The sequence below is a fragment of the Salvelinus alpinus genome, chromosome 24 (assembly GCF_045679555.1).
Source record: "Salvelinus alpinus chromosome 24, SLU_Salpinus.1, whole genome shotgun sequence".
Taxonomy (NCBI): Eukaryota; Metazoa; Chordata; class Actinopteri; order Salmoniformes; family Salmonidae; genus Salvelinus; species Salvelinus alpinus.
The window spans coordinates 17,353,382-17,374,449 of NC_092109.1; the positions used below are offsets into that span (position 1 = coordinate 17,353,382).

The window sequence follows — 21,068 nt, forward strand, 5'->3', positions numbered from 1 at the left end:
TCACAGGATGTGCTGGGCCAGATTAGGGAGAGGACGTAAACCTGATGGAGAACGGGTTACAGATAAACACTGCTGGTCAGTCAGTCTAGACTACACTCCAATAGGCTACAGAAAATAATAACCTCTACTGTATCCAACTTGGTTACATCATACACGCTCAGATTATATCCTTATACAGCATTCTAACGGTCCTAATCTCATTAAATTGTATAGATTAATGAATTCCACTAACGTTAGGATAAAGTTGTGAGTATGTTTCTGATAGAGCCACAGCGTCAGTCAACATACTGTGAAGGTGATGGATCACTTTGATCTGACTTTGACAAATTCAATATTTAAGTTAGAGGTAAAGCTTCTGTTGATAATGCCAGACATACATGTCACGTATACACACACACAAACACAAAGACATTTATGTACACAAGCACGCATGCGCACACACACACACACACACACACGTTGCTTTATTCATTGTTTACCTAAACAGATGAGATTTCTCAGCCAGAACTTTAATTGAAAACTCGCTTCAAATGGAAAATGTACAATGCTGTCAAAAGCCAAACGAACAGCACACATGTCACAGGGAGGAAGAACAAAACAATCAGAATTACCATACATATGCAAATATCATTCATCGGAAGTCATTATTGCAACAATTTATCTTTGGCAATCACTGAACCATTTTAATCAGGATCGTTACAAATGGTTGATTATTCATTATGTCCTGAAATTAGATCGTAAATTGTATGGATATACTAGGTGAGGCTTTTGAAGGAGAGCACTCGCTGGGGACAAATAGAAAACCAGCTAAGGACAAATATTAGGCATACAGGGACCAAGGCCAGATGGGGACATGCGTTCCTGTGCCAGGTCTCCTTAGAGAGAAATGTATCTGATTGATCCATTGTTGTTTAGACCTCACTGTTCATTAGGAGTGCAGAGGTGAAAGGTCAGTCATGCAGGTGTGGAAGCTCAAAGGTAATTTACACACGGATTGGCTATCTGTTGTTGAGCAAGGCAGTTAACTGCCCCTGAGCAAGGCAGTTAACCCACTGTTCCCCGGGCACTGAAGACGAGGATGTCGATTAAGGCAGCCCCCCGCAACTCTCTGATTCAGAGGGGTTGGGTTAAATGCGGAGGACACATTTCAGTGGAAGGCATTCAGTTTTACAACTGACTAGGTATCCCCCTTTCCCTTTCCCTTTCCTGTTGCCAAGACAACAACAGTGAGTGTTTGATGAGGTCTTTGTTTGTGGACTGTCAATAGCAGGGAGGTCATTAGTTAAATGGTGTGCGGTGCAGTTGTATTATGTGTAGTGTACACAGTTGGGACCAAGGGTGTGTGGGAGAGAATTCCAAGGACATAAATCCAAGTGCAGCTTTATGATCAGAGCTTTACCTTAGATCCCTTTTTACCATCTCTGATAGGGCTGAAGATTTGACTGTAGGAACAAGCAGATGGAGATAACATTGTCAGAACCAGAGAAGTATGTCCAATGCATGTCAAAGTTCTTCGCTTCTGTCCATATCCATCCACCCCAACTCTGCTCTGTCTGCCTTAGGGGACAGAGTAATGACCAAGCTGACCTGCTTGTGCCTGAGGCTGGTCATGGAGCCTGCGTTCCATATTTCTGCTCTGTTCTCCTCTGTTCTGCTTTGTCTCTGTTAATGCCTCAGCGGGGCCTCCGGTAAATCAATTGAGGGCTGATCTTTAAAAGCTGGCGCGTCAGCGAGCACATTAGCCCCATTTGCACTTCATTACGTGCACTGCTGGGCAGTGCTGAACACTCACAATCAGCAGAAAGACCCGGACCTGGACAGGGGCCCAGTCATAACATACACAGGTACGGATGTACTGTAGGAGAGGGATAAGTGAAGGAGGAGAAGGGAGAGAAGGAAAGAGGGAGAGAGTAGAGAGAGGAGGAAGACGGAGGGATGATTCAGGGGTTGAATAATTTACTTTGACAAAGGCCCCAAGGGAAAACTATGGGTGAGCTCTGATGGGTATTCTGCTTGACTTTGAAAAATAAACGAGCACAAACAAACAGCCAAACACATTTTCAAAAGTAGTATTTGTTTTGAAGCAGTCATACTGTTTGTTTCCTATTGTTTTTTTCCTTCAAAATTGCTTCTGGGATTTGGCTTATGTTTGCTTCTTACATTTCTCTGACTAGTTTGCGAAGGGAACTTTTTTATATCAAGAAATATGAAATCCGATTGCATGGCGGAGCATGCAACCTACAAAAAGCTACAGTTGCCCCCTCTTTCCTGCTGTCTATCTCTTCCCTTCATCTATACATCTGCTTGTTATTTTTACTCGCCCTCTCTCCACTCTATCTCTCTCTCTCTCTCCGCTCTCCCTCCATTTCTCCTCATCAGAGGCCAGACTGTACCAAGCAAAACCATATTTAATGAAAACATCACTAACAGTGTGTAAACAGCATTAAAAGGCGTTTGATAAGCCCAACACCTGTTACTGTAGGTTGAGTTAATAAACCACTATCTAAATTTGACACATAGCCTACTGTATCAAAAATGTGATAGTTAAGGAGTTTAATCTGCTTTGAGGAATAAACATCAAAGTTGACTTTGAGAGGTATGTGTGAGTTCATAGGAATTGCTGGAGGTACATTGACAAGCACATGCACATTACACACATACTTAGGTTAATTCTGTTTACACACACAAACACACACAAACAAACACAAACAAACACACAACTTGAGATCCCAGCTCACCCCATCTCTCCTTGCCTCGCCACAGTGGACAGACGGCAGTAATATGGCATCTGGGGGGCTACTGGGCTGGAGGTTTTAACAAAGCAGCAGCCCACGTCATAACAGTTATCTATCAGCTAAGACCACGCTCTGCCCTAAGCACAGCTTACACTTCATAGGTTCTCCACCTCTGCCACTGGATATTTACACTGATCCCTACTTCTACATCCCAGGTGCCCTAGGGCCATAACACAGGAGCAGAGAGACGGGCTCTGCTAGGTTGAATCCCTATGGTCCTTCTCACCATGTTTGAACTGAGGGAGTTGGGAGTGAGAAAAGTGAGAATGCACACACGCAGAAGAGTTCACATACACCCACACCCACTGCTCATTGTCACACACACACACACGCACACGCACACGCACACACACACACACACACGCGCACGCACACACACACACACACACACACACACACACACACACACACACACACACACACACACACACACACACACACACACACACACACACACACACACACACACAGGTTTCCCAGATTTGATTGAAAGTTCATGGAATTTTGTAACCCTACACACACACAAAGCCTTTGTCAAAAGCCCTGCTTAGTTTGAGAAGCGTGTTCACAGGAGGCCTTAACAACTACAGAGCATGGTGTCTGACTAGAACCCAGGGGAGGGACTGTCAGAGAGACAGACAGAGGTTCCTAGACAGGAAACCCACTACAAAGACTCAGTGTGAGACTACTCCCAATGTGACCGCAGTGCGTTCCCGCTCTTTCTCTACCTGTCGCTCCCTTCTCCCCTCCCTCTTTCATGGGGTGACATAACACAGCAGGAGGCCACTCAGAGCTGTGACGGTTCTCTAAGGTGCTTCCTGTATGTGTGAGAGAGGTAGCTGGGACACACTTCTCCCAGAGTCCCAGTGCTCCTGGTGTTCTGTTGGTGCTGTTGGTGTTCCTTTTAGGCTACATAAAAGTGAGTTCCTCTCAGCAAGTGCATGGTGTGTTTTGTATACAGTACATGCAGGGTCTTAGCAGGTTCTTTTGGACACGCACACGCACACAAACGTACAGACGCACAAACACACACATGCCTAACATGTGTACATGCACGTGAACACTTATGCACACACACACACACACACACACACACACACACACACACACACACACACACACACACACACACACACACACACACACACACACACACACACACACACACACACGCACGCACGCACACAAATGCGCACACACACACACACAAACACACATGCATATATACAGACCCACAAACACACACACGCCAAACATGTGTACATGCACGTGAACACATATGCACACACATACACACACACACACACACACACACACACACACACACACACACACACACACACACACACACACACACACACACACACACACACACACACACACACACACACACACACACACACAAACCCCTGGGCAGATCAAGGCTTACAGGGCCAGCAGCTCCAGAAGCTGACGAGGGATTCTCTTCAAACCGCACGCTAATGATAGTAGATCAATGTCTGACCACCAATTAGGCCTGACCACACTAACCTCAGAGACACACAGGCCAAAGATGCAGAACAACCTGAATAAAACAGTGACTATTACAGTGCTTCTATTGCTCTTGTCTAAAGAGATGGTGCAAAGCATTGGTTTTAAAAATATGTCATTTGACATTGTAAAATTACTAAACACAACACACCAGAGAAAGACAGATCTATACTCTTAGAAAAAAGAGTTCCAAAAGGGTTCTTTGGCTGTCCCCATAGGAGAACCCTTTTGGGTTCCATTGAGAACCATCTGTGGAAAGGGTCCTACATGGAACCCAAAAAGAGTTCTACCTGGAACCAAGATGGTTCTACCTGGAACCAAAGAGGGTTATTCAAAGGGTTAACCTTTTTTTATAAGAGTGTATGATGCAGATTTCATTTTAGCACCTAACATCAACTCTTCTCTACTATGACCAGAGGGCTTCAATCTCTGGGGAAGGTAAAATTAGTTATTCAACTCTGTCTCTGTTGCCTCCAAGCCAAGTCTGCAGGGTAATTCAAAAGTTCAAAGGAAGTGGAGAGAAGTCTAAATGAACTCTGACCCGTAGCATGGGCCTTGTACTGTAGCCTTAGAGGCTCTGGTCTCTGCATGTGTCACCATCACACTTCACATATGGACCCTCAATGGAGTGTGAACCCAACAGTGCCCTTAAACTCTTCACAGAAGAGGAATGTGAGTTTTTTATTTTACCTTTACAATGACGGCCTACCCCGGCCAAACCGCCCTATGGGACTCCCAATCACAGCCGGATGTGATGCAGCCTGGATTCAAACCAGGTACTGCAGTGTCGCCTCTTGCACTGAGTTGCAGTGTCTTAGACCACTGCGCCACTCGGGAGCCCACAGGAAACAGGAAGTATTCAAAAAGAGCAGAGGGGGAGACAGGAAGTTGCACAAAGGGGATAAAAGCTTTTTCAGGCCATTGAATCGTAAGCCCCAGGTATGCGTAATAGCCCTGGCTGCACAATCAAAGGAGGAGAAGAAAGAAATCATTATGGGGGTAGCCTAGTGGTTAGAGCATTGGGCCAGTAACCAAAAGGTTGCTAGATTGAATCCCAGAGCGGACAAGGTAAAAATCTACCGTTCTGCCCCTGAACAAATCAATTAACCCACTGTTCTTAGGCTGTCATTGTAAATAAGAATTTGTTCTTAACTGGCTTGCCTAGTTAAATAAAGGTAAAAAAAATAAAAATGTGAGTGGGAAGATTGCTTGCTGCAGGGACAACCCATGATTGCTTTGTGGAGGCATCTACATAGCACTAGCGAGCGAACATGTTACCCCAGTGCACAAATCACTAATTACTTATTAATGAGGAGTGTGTGCCTTCAAAGTTAACACTAGACAGCCTTCCCCTGTAGAACAGAGGAGGAGAGGGGGAGCAAGGGGAAGACAGCAAGGTGGGAGGGAAAGGTTTGCTCAGTAAACTGAGACGGCAGCTAATCAGGTTTACGGGTCTGTAATGCCTCCAGCACATGAGAAATAGAAATGTGGAAGATTCCTGCTCCAGCTTTATTTCAATACATCGAGGCAGACACGCACCATGGAAGGGAAAGAGAGAGAGAGAAATCCAGATAAGTATGAAAATGGAGGCAAATCCTATCTTGGTAACCTTTACAGAGTGCAGCAATGATAATGATAATATACGGAGTATAAACATCTTCACTCCAACCTTTTCTCTCCACTGTGATCTCTCAGCCATCTGATGGCATACATCCAACAGTACAGATACATTACCAGTAACTCCGAGAGTGTTAAAGATCAGCATATCCCCTGCTGTGGTGTGGTTTTAAGGATAGCATAACATTTCTGCATTTCTGTATTAATGGAGGAATTCCCCGATAAAGTATGGAGTTCGTCGACAAAATCTACATATTTAACTTGAAACCATTACACTATCTTAATACATTGCCCTGGTGTGTGAGAATTTCTCAATTACAGTAGTGTAAAGTACTTAAAAACCTCTATGGGATCGGTGCCCCCCGCGGGACGGTTGAGCTAAAGGAGGCTAATGTGATTAGCATGAGGTTGCAAGTAACAATAACATTTCCCAGAACATAGACATATCTGATATTGGCATAAAGCTTAAATTCTTGTTAATATAACTGCACTGTCCAATTTACAGTAGCTATTACAGTGAAATAATACCATGCTATTGTTTGAGGAGAGTGCACAATTATGAACTTGAAAATGTATTAATAAATCAATTAGGCACAGTTAGGCAGTCTTGATACAACATTTTGAACATGTATGCAATGGTTCATTGGATCAGTCTAAAACTTTGAACATACACTGCTGCCTTCTAGTGCCAAAATCGAAATTGAGCCTGGAATAATACATTATAGCCTTTCTCTTGCATTTCAAAGATGATGGTACAAAAAAACAACAAAAAAAATGTTTTTTTCTTTGTATTATCTTTTACCAGTTCTAATGTATTATATTCTCCTACATTAATTTCATTTCCACAAACTTCAAAGTGTTTCCTTTCAAATGGAACCAAGAATATGCATATCCTTGCTTCAAGTCCTGAGCTTCAGGCAGTTAGATTTTGGTATGTCATTTTAGACGAAAATGGAAATACTTTGAAGCACTTTTTTGGGGGTATCTGTACTTTACTATTTATATTCTTGACAACTTTGACATTTACTTCACTACGTTCCTAAAGAAAAGAAAATACTTTTACTCCATTCATTATCCCTGACACCCAAAAGTATGCTTAGCAGGACAGGAAAATGGTCCAATTCACTCACTTATCAAGAGAACATAAATGGTCATCCCTACTGCCTCTGATCTGGCGGACTCACTAAACACAAATTCTTTGTTTAGAAAGTATGTCTGAGTGTTGGAGTGTGCCCCTAGCTATCCATTAAAACAAATCTACAAGAAAATTGTGCCGCCTGGTTTGCTTAGTATAAGCAATTTGAATTTATTTTTGCAATTCCATTAACTTTTGATACTTAAGTATATTTAAAACAAAATACTTTTAGACTTTTACTCAAATAGTATTTTCTTGGGTGACTTTCACTTTTACTTGAGTCATTTTCTATTAAGGTATCCTTACTTTTACTCAAGTATGACAATTGGGTCCTTTTCCACCACTGCCCAGTTACCTTTGATAATCATCTCATTTCTCATTAGCATGCATTAGCAAATGTCCCCGGGGAACATGTTAGATTGTTGAGTAAAAATTACAATACAGCTGGGACTATTTATCTTTTGAAAAGGGTATTAATTTGTTCACGAGGAAATTGTGTTTTCATTTGCATTATGAATGGAAAGTCAATCCTGTTTCAACCTGTTACAGCAGCCACTCTTGATTGCTAATGAGTCCATTCCACTGGGAAGCTTTAGCCTGAAAAACAGATCATGAATTTACAGTAGTCTTAAACGATGTGTGGTCTTAATGATTAGCATGAATGATTAACATAGGAGTGTGTGTGTGTGTGTGTGTGTGTGTGTGTGTGTGTGTGTGTGTGTGTGTGTGTGTGTGTGTGTGTGTGTGTGTGTGTGTGTGTGTGTGTGTGTGTGTGTGTGTGTGTGTGTGTGTGTGTGTGTGTGTGTGTGTGTGTTCCTTGGATGAAGTTAAAGGGCTCTAATTCCATTCCAAGATTGCAGTAGACTAGATTCTGATGCTGGTACAGTAAATTAGATCTTCCATAACAAAGATAATTAGAATCCTCATAACAAGAGAGGGCTAAAATTACACTTAATAAAAAAGTGCAACAAGGACAATGACTACATTATAAAGATAGAGAGGGTACAGTACAGTGTAGATACTGTAGGACCACATTTCATCCATTTAATCACATGAAAGTCTTTCAAGTCAAGTGCGAAATATATCATCTTGAAATAATGACTAGAACATGTATTACTATCTAGGATGCTGCCGTGTTATCATATGTCCATGAATCAAGTCCAGTCCCAGAGATGCATGTCGATGCATGTGGAGCATATGTAGTAAGAGCAGCTGCCCTGAGAGATCTACTGTAGGGAAGGAGAGGGTTGAGGGTTGCCCCAGCGTCCATGAATAATGATTAAGTGTTACCCACTAGACACAAGACCCTTAATAACACAGATCCTGCACATAAATATACAAACACATGCGGCCACACGCACATGTAACATACGGAGGCAAACACATTTTAAACGTGTGCACGCATGCGCACACACACACGGCCAGGAACTCCAGGAAGCTTCTCGATGGTCCTCTCAAACAACCTCTGGAGCAGAGCCCAATATCACACACCAGTCCCCCACTCCAGGAACTTGGCACGGCCACACACACAGTCACCCGTTGGGTACAAGTGCGGGAGAAAAATCAAGTGTTCTCTTTCTAGAGCCTTATCATCTGACAGAACTAACACAGTGGTGGTTGCTTAGAGTGGTTGCTTAGAACTGCACAGTGTACCCCAGGACTGAGTTACCACATGAGAGGTACACACACTACAAACAACACACACTACAAACTACGTACAGTACACATCAGTCTGCAATCAAAGCCTCCATATTGGGCCTTTCTTTAAACAGCCTGATATCCAGGGGTTTCTCTGGAGTGGGTGCACTGGAAGGCAGCATGCGGTTTTATGAAACTCTTTGAGGTTTTATAATTGCTGATTAGTGAGTTTAGGTTGGACTTAAGTTCACATATAGCAAACTCCCTGTGGAAACCAAATTCAAAACTTTTAACTTTGGAAAATGTGAGCAGCATGACTGTAGAAGAATTGAAGGAAAAATATGATACACTGTGCACTCAAGTAAAAGTAGTCAAAAATATAAATAGTAAAGTAAAGTACAGATACCCCATAAAACAACTTAAGTAGTACTTTACACCACTGTAACTGGGACATTCTCACACACTGGGGCAACATATTAGGAGAGTGTAATGGTTTAAAGTTAAATATGTAGATTTTGTTGACAAACTATATTTTATTAGCCAATTCCTCCAATAATGCAGAAACGCAGAATTGTTATGCTATCCTTAAAACCACATCTCAGCAGGGGTTATGCTGATCTTTAACACTCTCAGAGTTACTGGTAATGTATCTGTACTGTTGGATGTACGCCATCAGATGGCTGAGAGATCACAGTGGAGAGAAAAGGTTGGAGTGAAGATGTTTCTACTCTGTGTATTATCGTTATCGTTGCCGCACTCCTCCATGATTTGGTTCTCTGTAAAGGTCACCAAGATAGGATTTGCCTCCATTTTCATACTTATCTGGATTTCTCTCTCACTCACTCACTCGCACGTACGCACACACGCGCACACATGCGCGCACACGCACGCACGCACGCACACACACATGCGCGCACACGCACGCACGCACACACGCACGCACGCACACACACACACACAAGTATATTAAAACGCACAATTTCTCTGGAAGTTCATCAGTCGGGTGAGAAAAAGCAACGAGGCTTCTTGGTAGATTTCCTGCTCACTCAGATTGACTAATTGGTATGGGTCCTTTGTCAGAGCTCCACATTGAGCTCACTAGCGTTTTCCTCGGATGTGATTCTGATCTCAGGCATGAAAGTACACTAATGCAAATGCATATTTCGTTCATTTGCATGGCCCGTGAAACGTCTTCAGTCGCTTTGTCTCTTTCTAATTAACACTCAAAGACCAATGAATCAATAACGAGCTTCCCTCTACTACTGCACACTCAGTTCAAATGAACTACTCCTCAGTGTGGGACTGTTATGATGTTAGGCACATTAAAAATGTCTTAATAAACACAGTAAATTGCTCAATATATTTCTTTGTAGAATGTAAATCATATATATTTTTGGTACAATTAATCATTTTGATTCATGTGGTAATTATGAGAATGACTATTAGCTGTATGCATATAGTGCACACACGTTTTCAGAGGATAATATTTACTTCAAATACTTGGAAGGAGAAGGAGGCATGATTTCAGCAGCTGTGTAACAGTATGTTTGACTATTTCCTCTCACAAAGCAGATTAAATGGGAGTAAAATAACCTATATTATTATCAGCTAGTGAATATCTTGCACAAGGATAACATTTAAAAACTAAACAGGGTAATCTGTGAACATATTTAATGTATCACCATGACTAAAAACTCCATGGAGACAACAGATGAGTCACAGCTCTCTATTCTCTGAGCCCAGCGGTTTCAAAGCAAACCCACAGTGAAAAAAAAGTACAGATACATATACAATTTCCTTGTAAATGTAATGGGAAATAAAGCTTTTGGGATTGAATTGAATAGCACAGTGTGTGCTTTATGTGAGATCTCCCTTGTAAAAGAGGTCTTCTGACCTCAATGGGACTTCCTGGATGAATAATGGTTTTCATCAAAATGCTTTACTGTGCCTCAGGGAGGCCCACTCACCTAAGGGTGAAGATCTGTACAGGTGACAGCGTGGAGAGAGCCAGGAAGGTGGAGACCGTCTCCCTCTGTTTGATTGGTCTAGAGGGCACCATCACCACAAAGTTACTGTCTAGCCGTAGCTCTGACATGGGCTGGAACAGACGCACGCTCCCGATACGCTGCATGGGTGTGGGCCCTGAGAAGTACCCCATGGGCCCCTGGTGCTCTGTGCGCATGGAACTTCCCTTCCGTAAGTCCTCTGAGCTGCACTCCCCAGTCTCTGTGGACTGTACCATGTAGTAGAGCTCCACAGGGGTGCCCTGGGCCTGCTCCGGAGCTCTCTGCCTGCCGTGCCTCACGGTAGAGGGGTTAAACCAGCTAGCCAGGGGCTCCAGCTCGGCCACACACATCCCCAGCTCCCCCTTCAGACGACACATGCCCCGCACCTCTTGGGTCTCGTGGAAGGCAAACATCCGGACACAGGGAAGCCTGTGGATGGTGGTATAGTCATCCCAGTCCCTGCCCACCACATAGAACAACACCTGCACTTTGGGCCAACTGGGGTGGATCCTCTCACTGATGATGAAAGTCTGGACCTTCCAGTTGTAGGTGAAAAGGGACGGAGAAGAAGAGGAGATGGACGATGACGGGGAGGTGAAAGAGGGTCCACTGAAGGGTCCGGGGCTCTGTAGGAGCTCCAGGGGGATGGTTTGCTGGACAGACATGGGTCCATAGCTGGCGTTGATGGAGGGCATCCGGCGGGCCTGCTGGATGAAGAAGGGCTCGGTCCTGGCCTGCAGGCTGGAGTTCCTCATCAGGTCCTGGTTGGCCTCCTTCAGAAAGAAGGCTGCCTCGGTGTTGAGGACCTGGTAGCTGACAGGCAAGTAGGTGGGCATGGGGCCATACCTCTGTAGACCCTCAAGAATCCCCCTGCTGTCTACCACTGGAACACAGAGGAGGGGAGAAGTTAGCTACATACCTGTTAACCTCTATAACAAAGGGCAGAGCAGAGAGAGGATGAGAAATGTAGTAAGAAATGGAAGAAAACACTGGACATTGTGAACATATAGTCTCTTTATCTCTATGCTCTACTGGGCATACACAGTTATATTACAATGTCCTAATAAGAAGTTATTTGCTACAAAGTGTGCATATGACATCCCCTTCACGCATTATTTATTACATTTACATTTAAGTCATTTAGCAGACGCTCTTATCCAGAGCGACTTACAAATTGGTGCATTCACCTTATGATATCCAGTGGAACAACCACTTTACAATAGTGCATCTAACTCTTTTAAGGGGGGGGGGTTAGAAGGATTACTTTATCCTATCCTAGGTATTCCTTAAAGAGGTGGGGTTTCAGGTGTCTCCGGAAGGTGGTGATTGACTCCGCTGACCTGGCGTCGTGAGGGAGTTTGTTCCACCATTGGGGTGCCAGAGAAGCGAACAGTTTTGACTGGGCTGAGCGGGAACTGTACTTCCTCAGAGGTAGGGAGGCGAGCAGGCCAGAGGTGGATGAACGCAGTGCCCTTGTTTGGGTGTAGGGCCTGATCAGAGCCTGAAGGTACGGAGGTGCCGTTCCCCTCACAGCTCCGTAGGCAAGCACCATGGTCTTGTAGCGGATGCGAGCTTCAACTGGAAGCCAGTGGAGAGAGCGGAGGAGCGGGGTGACGTGAGAGAACTTGGGAAAGTTGAACACCAGACGGGCTGCGGCGTTCTGGATGAGTTGTAGGGGTTTAATGGCACAGGCAGGGAGCCCAGCCAACAGCGAGTTGCAGTAATCCAGACGGGAGATGACAAGTGCCTGGATTAGGACCTGCGCCGCTTCCTGCGTGAGGCAGGGTCGTACTCTGCGAATGTTGTAGAGCATGAACCTACAGGAACGGGTCACCGCCTTGATGTTAGTTGAGAACGACAGGGTGTTGTCCAGGATCACGCCAAGGTTCTTAGCACTCTGGGAGGAGGACACAATGGAGTTGTCAACCGTGATGGCGAGATCATGGAACGGGCAGTCCTTCCCCGGGAGGAAGAGCAGCTCCGTCTTGCCGAGGTTCAGCTTGAGGTGGTGATCCGTCATCCACACTGATATGTCTGCCAGACATGCAGAGATGCGATTCACCACCTGGTTATCAGAGGGGGGAAAGGAGAAGATTAATTGTGTGTCGTCTGCATAGCAATGATAGGAGAGACCATGTGAGGATTTATCTCACTATATGAAGTAGCATGTGAAATGACATCCTGCAGTTAAACAGAGAGACTTGAAGACATGGATTAGGAATCAAATCTAGTCTATAGTAATAGACTGTTTCTACTAAATAGTCACAGTTCCTTGTTAGACCCTACTCACTCACTCAGTCAACTCAGTCACTCCTTTCCTCATATTCCTCCTCTTCCTTCTCCTCTCCTCTATCTTAACAATTTGGTTCACAACCTCCACAACCTCTTGTCTGGAGTCTGAACCCCTGTATATAGCCTCGTTACTGTATTGTTGCTATTGAATTATTTGTTATTTTTCTCTTTTTAATTTTTTAAAATTTGTATTTATTTATTGTTTACTTCAGTTTATTTAGTAAATACTTTCTTAACATGTATTTTTTCTTAACTGCATTGTTGGTTAAGGTCTTATAAGTAAGCATTCCACTGTAAGGTCTACACCTGTTGCATGCATGTGACAAATAAAATTTGATTTTGACTTTTGATTTTGACTATTTGACCCTGTTATCGACCCCAACACCCAGCAGGGCCTCAACCCCCCGCCCCCCTCCCTCCTCCCTCACCCTCTTCAAACTCATCTACACCTACCCCTTCTGTCTCTCGCTCCTTACTCCTTCCCCCTGCCCGTCCTCTCTTCCCCCTCTCTCTCCCTCTGCCATCAAGCTCTAGATATTTGGTCTGATGGAGGATCCCAGGAGAGGCCATTGATTTCCCGTCGTGGCCAGGCCATGCGGCAGGGAGACACGGCAGTGATTTGTGACAGCCCATGGCAGCCTGACAAAGACCAGCACAACAAGCTGTGGTCAGAATACCGAAGGCCATAAAGCACAGTGTCTGTCTGTGTGTCTGTCTGTCTGAGAGTTGAACAGAGACACTTCAGAGATTTTAATGATGGTTGATACTCAAGTCGTACCTGAAAGTAGGCTAGGACTACTGTGTGATGTTACACAAAGGCTGAGTACAGAGGCAGAGCAGACAGATGTTTAACTGTGCTGGAGTGTACCTCACAGAGAGTAAGATAGACACCTCTCTGTCTCTCTCAGTGAGAGTTTGCACACTGTCTTAGTTTTCACATACAGTAGTCCCATGATAGAGACACAGAAACTACTTCATTACAATCAAAGTGCTGTAATCACGTCCTAAATGTGGATTTAGATATAGAATGCTTTTCTTCATCTTCCAACGCTCAAAATGCAGTAAGTAAAGGCTCCCGATTCCCCTTGGGTCAGCAAAAGTAGGATTTCATGTCTGATGTTCATGTTAATCACATTAACTTCCAGATTTTGAAATACAGTTTCTAGCAATGAAAACATGATTTGTGCAGATACTTGACTTGTTTGCCAAATCCTGCCTACTGTACACAGCCCTGAGATCAGTGAACACAACCTAACCCCAGAGGACATGGCATAAAGAGCCTTGTAACGTATTAAACAGGAAGCTCTGCTCCACCACCACCACTGGACATATGGGACATGTTATCCTTGCATGATTTGGGTGCCAAAAACCTACTAAACACAGTGATCCTTTTTAATAAATTTTTATTTATTTATTTTTTACCCCCTTTTTCTCCCCAATTTCATGGTATCCAATTGTTAGTAGTTACTGTCTTGTCTCATCGCTACAACTCCCGTACGGGCTCGGGAGAGACAAAGGTTGAGAGCCATGCGTCCTCCGAAACACAACCCAACCAAGCCGCACTGCTTCTTAACACAGCGCGCATCCAACCCGGAAGACAGCCGCACCAATGTGTCGGAGGAAACACCGTACACCTAGCGACCTGGTCAGCGTGCACTGCACCCGGCCCACAGGAGTCGCTAGTGCGCGATGAGACAATGATATCCCTACCGGCCAAACCCTCCCTAACCCAGACGACACTAGGCCAATTATGCGTCGCCCCATGGACCTCCCGGTCGCGGCCGGCTGCGACAGAGCCTGGGCTCGAACCCAGAGCCTTAGACCACTGCGCCACACGGGAGGCCATTTTTATATATTATTTGAGACCAAATTTGTATTTTTTTGTAATTTGTTTGTTGGCTGAGGTTACAGGTACAATATATAAATTCATATAATTTCATATTCCGTTCATGTCGTATTTTCCATTCATTATTTTAATTTAGTTATTTTCCACATTAGTTATTTTCCAACTGTACCTGCGGGCTGCCACTCAACAACAACAAAAATATACATAAAAAAGGTACATAAATACAAAGTATTGATCATTTTGATCATATTACAGAGTTAAAAAGTAATAATAGATTTAGTATTTAAAGGAAAAGAAACAAAAAGAAGTGAGCCTCCACCCCCAACTTCCCATCCCCAACCCTGTTTTCCATTGCTTCCCACCTCCCTACATACTATGATTGCTTGTCAGTCATGCCATTTTGATTCCAAGCTACATTGTTTTTCAACTTTGCGACCAAATGAAATGGTGTGAGCAATAAATGGACAAAAGCATAGTTTACATTGTTTAAGGGAAATACAGTGGATTCTGAAAGTATTCAGACCCCTTCCATTTTTACAAATTTTGTTACGTTACAGCCTTATTCTAAAATGGATTACATTTTTTTTTAAATCCTCTTCAGTCTACACACAATACCCCATAATGACAAAGTGAAACAGTTTTTGCAAATCTATGAACAATTTTAAACAGAAATAACTTATTTAAATATGTATTCAGACCCTTTGCTATGAGACTCGAAATTGAGCTCAGGTGCATCCTGTTTCTATTGATCATCCTTGAGATGTTTCTACAACTTGATTGGAGTCCACCTGTGGTAAATTCATTTGATTGGACATGATTTGGAAAGGCACACGCCTGTCTATATACAGTGCATGTCAGAGCAAAAACCAAGCCATGAGGTCGAAAGAATTGTCCATAGAGCACAGATCTGGGGATGGGTACCAAAAAATTGCTGCAGCATTGAAGGTCCCCAAGAACACAGTGGCCTCCATCATTCATAAGTGGAAGAAGTTTGAAACCACCAAGACTCTTCCTAGAGATGGACACCCTGCTAAACTGAAGACTCAAGGCTGTAATCGCTGCCAAAGGTGCTTCAACAAAGTACTGAGTAAAGGGTCTAAATACCTTACATACCTTATATTACATTTTTCACATTTCTAAAAACCTGTTTTTGCTTTGTCATTATGGGGTACTGTGTTTAGATTGATGAGGGGAAAAAACAATTGAATACATTTTAGAATAAGGCTGTAACGTGACAAAATGTGGAAAAAGTCAAGGGGTCTGAATACTTTCCGAATGCACTGTATCAGTGAAGACCACATCTTCCAGGGCAATAGGAGACACCATGGGTGTTTCTCAATACGCATTCTACCGTGCTCCGAGCACGTAATCTGGAGCACAGGAGGGTCGGAGCATGAGTCCAAATCAAGTATGCAAAACGGAGCACGGAGGGCACTTCTCGGATGCGTACCTGTAAACATTTCAAAGCATGTATCGATGCAAGCTTCAATGAAAAGTATGAACAGAAATATGATACAACCACATAAAACAACGCAATATTTATTGAAATCAATGTGGACATTATTTGTTCTGAAGCGAGAGAAAATAAAATAAGGCTTCGGAATGAAATGTTTCCCATTCACATCTCTTATGTTGCATGACTACAATATTGTATCTTGAAAACATTAAAAAATATATTTCTATGTTCATTTTGGCATGTTTACCTGCCTACAATACCCACTGTAGTTTCCGTAGATTGCAAGCCTATAGTAAGTCAACTGGCTACCTACTACGTTTAGCTAGCTTGCCACAAAGAATTGGTAGCTAGCTACCCATGAATAATTTACATCTACCTTGCATAACATTACTTTTAAGTCATTTTTGCCTGTTGAATTATCTGGTTAGCTAGATAATTGCGATTCACAAATAGCTATCTGATAGTTATAAAGTAAAATGTTTGCTTTGTACATATCTTGTTTTGTCTCTATTGCCATTGTCCTGGCTGGAAGAAAGTTTAGTAAATGGGTAAGTCCATAGTAAGTCAATAGGGCTAACTGGCTAGCTAGCTAGCCTCTATAATTAGAAGCTAGCTACCCATGAAGAAATGACATCTACCTGACATAACAGTAGTTTAAGGTCATTTGGCTGTTTAACTAGCTAGACTAATAAGATTCACATATACAGTTGAAGTCAGAAGTTTACATACACTTAGGTTGGAGTCATTAAAACTTTTTCAACCACTCCACAAATTTCTTGCCAAAACTATAGTTTTGGGAAGTCGGTTAGGACATCTACTTTGTGCATGACACAAGTCATTTTTCCAACAATTGTTTACAGACAGATTATTTCACTTATAATTCACTGTATCACAACAGCAAAGGAACTTGTGAAGATGCTGGCGGAAACAGGTACAAAAATATCTATATCCACAGTAAAACGAGTCCTATATCGACATAACCTGAAAGGCCACTCAGCAAGGAAGAATCCACTGCTCCAAAACCGCCATAAAAAAGCCAGACTACGGTTTGCAACTGCACATGGGGACAAAGATCGTACTTTTTGGAGAAATGTCCTCTGGTCTGATGAAACAAAAATAGAACTGTTTGGCCATAATGACCATCGTTATGTTTGGAGGAAAAGGGGGAGGCTTGCAAGCCAAAGAATACCATCTCAACCGTGAAGGACGGGGGTGGCAGCATCATGTTGTGGGGGTGCTTTTGCATCATGAGGCCGGAAAATTATGTGGATATGTTGAAGCAACATCTCAAGACATCAGTCAGGAAGTTAAAGTTTTGTCGCAAATGGGTCTTCCAAATGGACAATGACCCCAAGCATACTTCCAAAGTTGGTGCAAAATGGCTTAAAACCCCTTGACGCTAGGGGTCTTGCGAAGACTTACAGAAAACGTTTGACCTCTGTCATTGCCAACAAAGGGTATAAAACAAAGTATTGAGATAAACTTTTGTTTTTGACCAAATACTTATTTTCCACCATCATTTGCAAATAAATTCATTAAAAATCCTACAATGTCATTTTCTGGATTATTTTTTCTCATTTTGTCTGTCATAGTTGAAGTGTACCTATGATGAAAATTACAGGCCTCTCTCATCTTTTTAAGTGGGAGAACTTGCACAATTGGTGGCTGACTAAATACTTTTTTGCCCCACTGTATCTCTCTATACTCAGCCAGGGGGAAAAATAATAATTTCTAAACCAATTTAGGATGGGGCGAAATGCTAGTGCCTACAAATACACTTAAAAGTTTGATATGGATCTTTCCCGCTTTGTAAGTTTGCTCATTTTATCCAGGATCGCTTACCTTGCCACATACATTTTTCAACTGCACTATGAGACACAGTGATTCTTGGCTAGGCCATGGGATTCCCACTGGCTGTTGGTATACAGTAGGCTTTAAACAGCAATGTAAACAACCAATCTCACTCCTTTACAAAACATATTATACACGATTATCATGGTTGTTCGATGCTGCATCACACCATTACAACAAAGTAGAAACGCAGTTCAACGTCTTCCTCCACGGCAAAATGCAGCCACAACTCAATGAAATGTGAGTGGGTTAGGTTACATTTGAGTGAGTTACATTGGCTTATTCAGTCTTTGTCCTAGTATGCCATAATACAGGGATATTCAACTTTGAGCCTACGAGGTCCATTGCCTGCTGGTTTTCTGTTCTACCTTATAATTAAATACACACACCTGGTGTCACAGGTCTAAATCAGTCCCTGATTAGAGGGTAACAATGAAAACATGCAGTGGAACTGGCTTCTAGGTCCAAAGTTGATTTTGAAGGCCCTAGTATGATTCATTGTCGTTTGATTGAGCCTTTTGACTGGCTGGGAGGCCTCCTACACTCTACTCTAGGTTAAGTAATACAGGAGTTAAGGAACATAAAGAAGAGTCATCCTTGCTCCCTGTGTGACTAATCTAGCTGTGTCTCTGCTGCTGTCCACAGTCCAAGAGATATTCCACATCAGGATGGAAAGAGTAAGATGAAAGAGAGTGGGGAGAAAGGTGGGGAATGAATGAGAGGGAGAAAGTTAACCTTAATGCCCTGCGAACTGGAGAGAGCAAAAGACTTTGAAAGAACATCCTCAGCTCCCTCAGCAGCAGTTAATGAAAGTGCATTGACCAGTTATATAGTAACCAAATTCAATTCCCAAGGAATAGTCACCAAACGGATGGCCATAATCTTAACATCAGTAGACCCCCAACCCAAGCATCTGTTCTATTTCCTTTCTTTTTTTACATGCCTGACATCTCTAATCATAGTAAAGCAACTTTCCTCAAGCCTGCTTTACAAGCTGTATATAAGAAACACACCCACTGAATACAAAGTGAATATGAGAATTTGCAGGGAAATATACACAAACAAAAATGTGTATTAGCACTTTGCAATCACTTGATGTGTGACTGGCCTACAAAGAAGAAGATTTTGTTGGGCATTTGTTGGGCAAATGCCCTGAAAAACTTGACAGCACCCGATGTCACAGGAAGACCAAAAAGATCATCAAGGACAACAACCATCTGAGCCACTACCTGTTCACCCCGCTACCATCCAGAAGTCGAGGTCAGTACAGGTGCATCAAAGCTGGGACCGAGAGACTGAAAAACAGCTTCTGTCTCAAGGCCATCAGACTGTTAAACTGCCATCACTAACACATAGAGAATGCTAGCTACATACAGACTTGTAATCAATGGCAACTTTAATAAATGGATCACTAGTCACTTTAACAATGCCACTTTATATAATGTTTACATATCTGCATTACTCATCTCATATGTATATACTGTATTTTATACTATTATTGCATCTTGCCTATGCCGCTCTGTCATTGCTCATCCATATATTTATATTTGTATATTCTTATTCCATTCCTTTACTTAGTTTTGTGTTTTAGGTATTTGTTGTGGAATTGATAGATATTACTTGTTAGATATTTCTGCACTGTTGGAACTAGAAGCACAAGCATTTCGCTACACTCACAATAACGTCTACTAACCACGTGTATGTGACCAATAAAATTTGATTTGATTTTAACATTAAGCCACCAAACAAATGGCTATTCTGCTGTACAAACAGAGAGACAGGTGGGTCTCAAATGTACATTTACCCAGAATGCTTGCTGACATTTGTCCCTCCATCCTCACATTGCAGTCTGAAGTCCTATTGATAACTCCTCGTAGTCCAAAATGACATTTTGCAAAGCATTAAACAAAATGCTCCGTATGTATCAAAAAAATAAAAAGAGAGGTTCTTTGATGTGTGCTTTTTTAAGACCAGGCTCTTCCATTTGCCTATGAAAAGCTTCGTTCTCTGTTGAGAAACTGCTTGGGGACCTTGATGTCACCATCAATACCGTCAGTCTGTATAAGTGGAAACTTTTCCCTTTTTAACCAACATTTTTGACTCTTCAAAAGGTTCAGTATAAAATTCAGCAGCTTTTAGCAGAAGCACTGTCATTGGCAAACTGGAGAAGTTTAAAAAGCTTATCAAAGACCGTTACTGATAATGCCTCCTCACACAAAAAAGAACAAGATGGTAGTTGAGGGTTTCTAAACCAATCGAGTACTATAAGTTACTCAGCTTTGTGTAGGCTGAAGAGAGCGCTTGTTGTTGCCAGACCACAGTGTTTCAGCAAACAACAGAAAGAGCTGATCGCAAACTTGGACTGCTTACAGAGTAACTTATTACATTTGTTCCTCTTGCAACGGTGCAAAACACTACCAATGGTCATGTAGTCAGGACTAACAACCATCTTCAGTAAATGCTGACACAGACAGACACATAGCATCAGTGAAGGTGGCAAAGTTGTTGATGACCTTAAGAGAAGCGACTGGGGAGAGTAGAGCCTGGAGCTGAGTCTCCGGCCCTCAGGGGTAGTCAGCCAGTCAGAATCCAGTTTGGGCTACAGTAATTGGAGTGCCTTTAGGCTAGCTCACACTCAACTACCCAGCGTGGCCAGCAATATAATCTCAGTATTAGTGAGGAATGTGTGTAGCCTGGGATAATAGCTGCGACCAGAGAGAACAGATGACCATTCTAATCGCTTTAAGTGCCCAGCGTGTGTACCTTGACATAGTATGTCAGAAGAGAGCCAGGGTAATGCCGGGTTGGAGCAGAGAGGCATTTAGAAGTCTGGGGGTTAATCAGATCACTTATAAAGCCGGGCTGCACTTCATCTTTCATCGCCGGGCAACACATTCATACT

General features: G+C 42.9%; 1 protein-coding gene across 1 annotated transcript in view; it reads right to left on the bottom strand.

Moving 5' to 3' along the window:
* Positions 1–21,068, bottom strand: part of LOC139551760 (transmembrane protein 132C-like) — a 214,039-nt gene that overhangs the window by 163,691 nt on the left and 29,280 nt on the right. Inside the window, exon 2 of the mRNA XM_071363075.1 lies at positions 10,683–11,604. Coding sequence (XP_071219176.1) covers positions 10,683–11,604 — 922 coding nt within the window. The remainder of the gene's footprint in view (positions 1–10,682; positions 11,605–21,068) is intronic.